The sequence below is a fragment of the Limulus polyphemus genome, unplaced genomic scaffold (assembly GCF_000517525.1).
Source record: "Limulus polyphemus unplaced genomic scaffold, Limulus_polyphemus-2.1.2 Scaffold81, whole genome shotgun sequence".
Lineage (NCBI taxonomy): Eukaryota > Metazoa > Arthropoda > Merostomata > Xiphosura > Limulidae > Limulus > Limulus polyphemus.
This window is the reverse complement of record NW_013665691.1, coordinates 229531-239078: the sequence shown is the minus strand read 5'-3', so window position 1 is coordinate 239078 and position 9548 is coordinate 229531. Positions and strand designations below refer to the sequence as shown.

The window sequence follows — 9548 nt, the reverse complement described above, 5'->3', positions numbered from 1 at the left end:
AGACTAGAGTTGTCAGCAAGTTAGACTGGAGTTGTCAGCAAATTAGACTGGAGTTGTCAGCAAATTAAGAATTTTAGTATAACAGCAAGTAACGAGTGAAGAATTTTAGTAAAATAGCAAGTAACTAGTGAAGAATTTTAGTAAAATAGCAAGTAACAAGTGCAGAATTTTAGTATAACAGCAAGTAACAAGTGCAGAATTTTAGTATAACAGCAAGTAACAAGTGTAAGAATTTTAGTATAATAGCAAGTAACAAGTGAAGAATTGTAGTTCACTTATCAGGTTAATGTTACTCAACAGTTTTTACACACACTATTAAATAAGTTACAACTCTTGAATTGCATCATAAAAATAAAAACTACTGATAACCTTACTCTCAATTTCCTCATACAAAAGTTTAAGAATCAGTAAAACTGAACAGTACTCATGGAAACAGCATATGAATAAGTGCCACTGAATGAACTCCCAACAGGAACACCTATGAATAAATGTATATATTTGCAGCAGTAAAACATTAGTGTGTGTATGTTTGTAAAATGTATGGTGAGAGAAAGGCTTAAAAATTAGCATTTGATGTAGTTATACATGTATTGTAAAACTGGGATACGTCATCATCATAGTATCACTCAAAGCATTTATATATACTCTACAAACCTATTTGGAACAATAAGTTGGTAGGAAACATTAAGAGTAAACTATATATTATAAGACTGTTGTTAATGACTATAATAAGCAGCATAAGTTCTCTTCTTAAATGTAGTACTTTCAAATAGGAATATGTACACAATAGGCATAAATAATAAAAGGTCATATCAAATACAGTTTTATCAGTTTAGCTTTCAGTTGCACTGTGAAATTTATACCAATCTACTTCACATATTAAGTCCATGTGTTAATATGACAGGTATTTTTGAAAGATGCTTAATTTGAAAGACCATGTTCTTGTGTTAATGGATGAAAGAAGCTGCTAGAAATTGACTGAAATATTTAGATTAGAATTTTTAAAAATAGAGAGAGAAAGTTACAATGGAGTATCAATTGTGATATGCAACAAAAATGATCATGCATCATAGAAGTTTGGGAGAGTTATTGCAATGTGCAAACACAAAAACATCGTACCAGGATGGCAGTATCTGAAGGATGGTGTAGGTTTAGCACTGACAACAGTGGTAAAGCTTACATTCTAGTTGCCAATGTTCTTCATGGACAAATTTTCATTCATGTATATTGTCACATGCTGAAACTCTGGTTATTTAAAGATGTTCAGTCAGTCTATTTGCTATTGTTCTGTAGCAGAATTGGTGACACTTCATGGCTATGCTTCATGATTCAAATATTGCAAAATATTTTCATATTGATCATACTAAAGCTTCGAGTGTCTTCACTCATGCTCTTTTTTATGTAACATAAGAAACTGCTAAAAACCAAGTTAAGAAGCAATTTGAAGTGTTATTGGTCAAATATTCAAGAATGTGTAGTCACCTATTTGTTAGAGTGAAGCGTTTGTCAAGCACAAATAGAAACTTTTTACCACCTCATCATGCTTATGAGTGATAATACGGTGCTATATCATCTTGTTTTATCCACTGATGGTCTGCATGTAAACACATCATTTCACATGGAACCAACTCTGCAAAATACTCCGGAATTATCATGATTAGTTGCACTTGGAACATTCAGCATTTTACAGTTAACAGTTTCAAATTCGATGACAAACTGGATTTTCAAAGTTAGATTGGAACATTTAAAGCATACCTTCTGCTCAAATAGAAAATAATTCAAATGTACAAGTTCTCAGCACTCTGTGTAAACTTCCATTTCTCATTCCACTGTGATTGTGTATCAAAATAAAATATGTGGATCTTGCAAACACAAAAGAATTGCTCATTTCCTGAAAGATATAACCTATGAAGCACACAACTCAGTTTCCTTCTATTCATCTAATCCAGTTATGAAAGATTTCTAAAGTTGGTTTAAAAAAAAAGAACCCATGATACACATGTTTTATTTGGAATTTTATAGCCTTGTTAAAATTGATGTTGAAATTTCTTAAAACTGAAAATGTTGCTGAGGCATCTTCTTTAGAGACACGGATGTTACTGATAAGAACTTACATCTGAAAACTGGTGCTATCGAAATAGAAATTAAGTTATACAGCTTGATTATGAAATATAGTAATTTAAAAGAACATATCTATAAACATGAATCTATAAGAAATGTAGTAATGAGGACAAAGCAACAAAAATAACACCAAGTTAGATATTATAGTACAAGGCTTGAAATTAGTAGTGGCCATTGGATTCTAGTGATTGGTCATTGACTTCCAACATGCATTGATATTGTTTTTATAAGTTGATAGTTTGCAAATGATTATGAATATTTGGACCATTTGCAAGAAGTAAGTTGTTAGTATTATGATAATAAATCAATAAGACTTTTCCAGTAGTGTGTTGTACCTCATTCTCATACATCTTTCAGCAGGATTCTCCAACTGAAAAAAAATAGTACATTCAAGCAGGGTTTCAGTTATATCATGCAACTCGTGACCATTTTGTTCAAGTGACCCAAAATTGTCACTTGTCATACTAGAATTAAAGCACTGTAGTCACTGAGAATGAATCAGTTTACAGATTTTACACCTCTATAGAGGTGTTGTCTGATTGGAATACCTAACAGTCATGGAACCATGCACATATACCAAACTCAAGAACAAGGTAAATAAATTTAGGGAAAATAAATATATTTATCCAAATAAATTATTATAATTACAAATCCTACAGTATTGATTTGTCTATACAGGAAGTTTTATCTATAAGAAAACACTAAAATTAGTGTTACATGGTGCAAAAAATACTTTTAAGTTGCATATTTTGGAATACAAATATAAACAAGAAACATGATGATTTAAAATTTTTCTACAGTTGAAAACAAAGACACCATAAATGATCATTGAAAAAGCAGATTAAGACGGTATACATAATGGCCAAGAAAGTTTTGAATTGAGGAGAAAATTTAAAGCAGATATGTAGAAATAAAGAAACAAAAGAGAGCCTTCTACTTTCCTACCAAATAATTAAATTACAATTTAATGTGAGAACAGTTATTGATACTAACAAAGTATCTAGTCAGCTTATCGACTGAGTTACATATGACCAAAGTCACCATGACAAAAACCTTGGCACCATCAGTGTCACTTAATTTTGTTTCACTGTGTGAATAATGTTGCAATCAATTTTAACAGGTTAATAGGATGTGAGCTGGCATCATGTATAAAGAAACTGAAGAGAAAGTTAAAATTATATATAAAACACACATTTCACTAAAGTAACAAAATTGTTTATGCTAATGCATTTAAAAATTTAAAGTAGACATTGCCATACTAATTACAAGACATTTTGTAATTAAAACATATTTCGGTTAATAGATTACTGAAAATGTTTTATATATTTATTTTTTGTGAGAAATCACAACCGTTTCAGTTCTCAAATTACCCACTTTCTCATACCATTCATTACAGTGGGATCCACATAGACGATATTATGTAATTTTATATTTTTACCAGTTACAACAATCATTTTAAGAGAACTGATCCAAATATTAGGTAAAATCACTCATCTTCCACATAACATGTATTGGAAACCACAGCAGTAATTAATGGGCTTAATTATAATATTGATGCTACATTTTTTGATGTGAGACTCGTCTTAATTAGGAACCCTGTAACCAACAAAGTCAAGGGCCCACAAACATTTTGATAATGAAATAGTTTAGAAACTTCCACATAACATGTATTGGAAACCACAGTGGTAATTAATGGGCTTAATTATAATATTGATGCTACAGTTTTTGATGTGAGACTCGTGTTAATTAGGAACCCTGTAACCAACAAAGTCAAGGGCCCACAAACAGTTTGGTACTAAAATAGTTTAGAAACTTCCACATAACATGTATTGGAAACCACAGCAGTAATTAATGGGCTTAATTATAATATTGATGCTACATTTTTTGATGTGAGACTCGTGTTAATTAGGAACTCTGTAACCAACAGTCAAGGGCCCACAAACAGTTTGGTACTAAAATAGTTTAGAAAAATTTATTTAAAATGTCAATAGGGTCCATGTGGTAATTATTATCTCTTAATGACAAGAATAAGCAGACTGTAGTCTGAACTAGATTCAACTTATATGATGCACAAATGAACAGTTACTGTATTTTATCCTAATAGTCTATTAACATGGTTTTTTACCCCACATTAGTTTGAAGTAACATCATACCAGTGTAATTTATGTTGAAATATATTTCAAAACAACACAAACCGTATCTTTGTATATGTTGGTATTTATTAGTTAGCTTTGCTTGCATATTTGAATTTCGTGATTGTTTGTGTATTTTCATCCAAGAAAAAGTAAAAAGGAACATTCAGATTGGTTTTCATTACTCCATTAATGTATCATCTATTTTATTCTGTTCTTGTTAATTCAGATTTGTTTTCAACTTGTTTGTAATATTTTTCTAGGTAGATGTCTGAAATCTTGTATGGATTGGCACGTCTACCTATATGATACATGTAGTGTATTAAAGAGTACAACAGAAACTATTCTTGAGTACATGTGCATAGTAGTAGTATGTGTACTTGTTGTTGTTTTTTCAGTTCTGTCACGAAACATTGTTTATTGATTATATGGCTGATAGCCAGGTTCATAAGAATATAATCAGTACAGTTAAACTGTAATAAATGTTTTATTTGTTAATTTTCAGATAAAACATTGTTGGTTGCTTATTGATCATGAAGTATTGCAAAATTTAACATACAAGCAGGCAAGATAATATTACTTAAAACTGGAAGTCGCCAGTATTACTCGTATAAAATCCATACAATAAATAACAACAATGATCACCCTTTGTATCAGTAAACAATAACTATCAATTAACTGAAGAAGAAAACATAAGAAGATGAATTCATCAAGGTATGCACAGGTCCTGGATGGTACTTGAATTTAAGTATCAAAGTATCCAGGACTTTTTGCTTGCTCACCTTATCAAAGAATATGTCATTTATTTTAATAAAAATGTGAACATTTTGAAGCCAAAAATTATTTGCTGTTTGTGTTCTAGCTATAGCATAAAAATGTGCAACTGACTGTAAACCAAGTGTTTGTGCACATGCACTGTCTATCCTTACAAAACTGACATGTAAGTGTGCAAAATTGCTGAAAACACACTATACCAGTACTAACTATGTTAACCACATGCTTTCAAAACAGCTGAAACCTCATGTTTGGGTTCAAATTAGTTTATTTCTTCCTTCACATTTCTAAAGGCCATTTTCAATTGTATATAGTTGTACTTGTAGACCAAAGTTCACAAATAACATTTTCATTTACTCACTAATGGTACAACAACTAAGGTACAAATAAATATAAACAGCTTTACAACTAACTGTTCAAGTAGCTGAATGCGTGCGATAACTAACACTGTTCCAAATACTTCACTGAAAAAATGATGCTCTACCAACTGAAAAATTGACTTCTTACCCATATTTATACTAATTTACCCACCTAGATCTTAGTTGAACTTACTAGATCTTAATGTCTCATCCACCCTCTAGTTAGCATCTAAATCTAAACATTGAAAGTACCGCTTACAACAGTATGACAAACAAAAATTATACTTATATACTAGTTGCAGACAAAATTAGTTATGTATAAAAAAAAAGCACTACTTTGACATAAACTTGCCAAAATTACAAATGTACAGAGAAATATGTTTTGTTTACTAATGTTGTTATTAAACTAAAAAATCTGTAATTTAGTGAAATAATCATAATTTTGTTGATATTTAGTTCTTCACAGCTCTAAATCTTGTAAAAATAGTCTTATCGTACTTTTCTTATATCTGCTCCATCATTTGTCAAATAGCTTGCAAATTGTATCCCCTCCCTGTTGTCATCTTTATGTATATCACATTCATGATTACAACCAAAAAATTTAGTGTAATGAAAAATTAAGTTATTAGCATGAGCTTGCAACTAAAATTATGTACAGAATTCAGTTTTAAAAATTTAAACTGAAATGTTACTTGTTTCTTCTTTAAAGTGCTTGTGTTAGCATGCATACTACCTTTTATTTATTTTTTTTACACATGAATGTTACATCTGTTGGAAAAATGCTAATGGCATTGTGTTTCTGAAAGAAGAATTATCTTGTAACTGGGGATTTAAATTGTAATGTTAAATTACCATAAAAATGCCTGAACAGCGTAGTTTCAATTATGTTTTGTGTGTGTGTGTGTGTGTGTTTGATTGCCCTATTCTGTCTTTGTAAATCCAAAGTGTGTGGTCCTGGAAAGTTTTGAAAGAGTCATGAAATTTCATGTAATAGAAAGTGTAGTAATCCTTCTTCATGAATAATAGGCTATATATAGATTTTAAAAAAATTATTCGATTTGAATAAATCCTACCTAAATAATAATGTATCATTAAAAGCATACTAAATTATCACACACACTACAGCATATGATCACTTTCCTGCTCACATATTTGATTAACAGTTCTTGTGTGGATCTAGTCAAAATATGATGGTCATGTTTAGCTACTAATCCATCGAATGTGTACATACTTCAGCTGTTAAACCCAGTTACTGTGTACACACTTAATATTCAGCTGCTCTGTACATATTTACAAATCAGCTGCTGTGTAAATATTAGAAATTGAGCTGGAAATGTTTCTAAACCCAGCTACCCTGTACCTATTAGAAACTCAATTATACACTTTTGAAACCAGTTATTATACATACATTTAAGTATCATTTCTGTGTACATTTAAAATTTAAACGTTGTGTACACACTTTATATTCTGGCAGTATCTACCTATTTGAAACCTAGCTAATGTATTTGCTCAATGACTCTTATGTACTTAATTATGCAGGAGAGTACCAGTGGAGCAGCTACTTCTTCCCAGTTCTTGAAAGAGAAGACCAATCTTTTTCCACACCATCAGTCAAGCCAACCACTGAAACACTGTCACGTGCTGATAATGATTCAATATTAGGAACTAGTCAACAGTTCTCATTGGCAATGAGCAGTCTAAAACAAGTATTTACTCCTGTGTTGTATAGAGGAGTGTTTGGATTCATGACATGGTGGATATGCACTGTTTGGTTCACTACAAGTGCTATAGGTTTAATCTACCACTCATATTTTTTCAACTAAGTAGACATTGTTTTAATGTTATATCACAACCGTGCATGACTTCCCACACATGTTGCTCAGTTTAAATTTCAGTATTTTTCCAGATTTAATCACTTTGGTCTACTCTTCATTTACTTTTTTACTATATTTGTCAAGAGAGATATGTTTCAGTATATAGTTTTTATTCTTTTGTGGTGACTGATCACTGGAATATGTTTGTAGAATAGGAAATAGATTTTTTGTAATGGAAAAAAACAATCTATTAGACAGAGAATAAAATTCATGTGTAATTTAACATTTCCATTTGGCATTGTGAGTGAGTACAGTAGTTTTCATAATGTAGTATTTATATTCATAGATGAAGCAGTTTAATTTCTTAATGATAAACTATTGTAGATTAAATATAAATAAATTATTATACTTTAATCTCAGTAGTCCGTGCTATTTCATTGCTACTGTATTTTAGGTCAAAAAGAAGAACTAATGTACAATTTTTCTTCTAGTTATAATTATTTTGAACATGAAAATTCAGATGGTACACATTCACAAACATTAAAACAAATGTATTGAATATTATTTTTGTAGATAAAGTTTTCAGTTAAATTGAGTGAAGGAGAAAAAGTTTAATTGAAGATCTGTAGAACCTTATAATTTATGTAATTCTGTACATTATTAAATTTACTTTTTATTATCAAAATGATACAAACAGATATTCTTTTTAGGACTAAAGAATAATGTTTTGAAGCCTAGATGTTGCCCACCAAACTTTATTAATCTTGTTATTGGATAAAGAATTTCACTGTTGTGTGCCAAATACTCTATTACATATTTAAATCATTTGGTCTCATGTGGCTTCAGAGTTTATGTCTACGTAATTGCATTAACAATTAGATATGCCTTAAGAAAATCTTGATATTTTAGGTGTACTGGCCAGAAACGTTTTTTTTTGTTTTAGGCCTCTCCGAAAGCTGTTATATCCGAGAATTGATTATTGTCGTGTTTGCAAGATGTAACTACGTCACACCTCTCACTAGCATGAGCAAAATAAAAAAATAAAATACTGCATTCAGTATAGTAGGTAGGGTAGATTTTCAACAACAAAAAAAGCTTCATTAAAGAATTTTAAAAATTTCCAAGCGGAACAGAAAGAGTACCTTGGAGGAAACTTGATGAATCAGTCCATAATAAGATGTACGTGTGACATTTTTTTCTGAAATGCGGGATATTTCATTTATTTTTTGTTTGATCTTTTATTTAAAATGAATATATTTTAAAACGGGATTGTTTTGAAATGCTTGTTTACTTTTAGTACTTGACAAAAGATTTATTTATTTATTTAGGAGTGTTGGTGTTAGAAGTTTTCCAAGTAACAGAATAGCGAAATGTTCGTGTGAAAATGTTGTTCTATATACATATTGAATTGATCAAGAAGAAATAAAGTTATGAACCAGTTACGTTGTTTGAATTTTTATGAAGTTCGAAGTTACAGAAAATTAAGGAAAGTTATACTGAGGAAGATTATTATTAAACGAGCAACTTTGGGTGTTTGTATTTTCTGTGGTACAATGGAAATACATAAGCAGGTACTTCAATAAATATGGTACACCTAATACTAGATGTACTACTGCAGGGTCTCCGAAAATGTTGTGTTTCAAAGAGTAAATAAAACCAAAATTAAGAGTAACCAATATTTTTCTTGCTTTTGAAATTCATATGTCGTACTGTGTTGTAGCCTACACAGTTCATAATTCTTCTCGTAATTCATGGCATGCGCACGTTTTACTGACGTAACGACAGTACAAATTGCAGCATTAAGCGTCCTTTATGTGACGTCATTTTAGTATCTACTGGCTGACAGACAACAGTATTATATAGAGGTGCGAGTGGTTAAAACAGATGATCCCTCCAGGCAGCCTTCGCCCATCTCCACAGTGGCACAGCGGTATGTCTGCGGACTTACAGCTCTAGAAACAGGGTTTCGATACCCGTGGTGGGCAGAGAACAGATAGCCCATTGTTTAGTTTTATGCTTAACTTCAAACAAACAATTCGGCCCCCTTTCGGGGAAATAACTTCAGTAGTCGTAAATGAATAATAGTTGCCATTCATTAAAAACCCTCTAAAATATTATTCAACAATTTCACGCTATAGCAAGTACTGTACTATACATAAAAAATACAAATTAAATTGTTTGCTGTGTGCTACAAAATCTTAAGTCATACAAATAATAAGAATGTGAACATATTATAGAGATACACAAAAAGTTACTAACAGCGTAATGTGTCAAATTTGCTGACAACTCCAGTCTCACTCGTTACTTGCTGTTATACTAAAATTCTTCACTTGTTACTTGCTATTTTA

The 9548-nt window shown here is 30.9% G+C and overlaps 1 protein-coding gene across 2 annotated transcripts in view; it reads left to right on the top strand.

Annotated features, from left to right (window-relative positions):
* The window catches only part of LOC106467542 (transmembrane protein 161B-like), a 44391-nt gene extending 35749 nt beyond the window's left edge, over positions 1 to 8642 (top strand). For both annotated transcript variants that reach the window (XM_013927908.2, XM_022396431.1), the window contains exon 11: positions 6926 to 8642. In XM_013927908.2, the coding sequence (XP_013783362.1) occupies positions 6926 to 7209 (284 nt within the window). In that variant the 3' untranslated portion in view covers positions 7210 to 8642. The remainder of the gene's footprint in view (positions 1 to 6925) is intronic.
* The last annotated feature ends 906 nt before the right edge of the window (positions 8643 to 9548 follow it).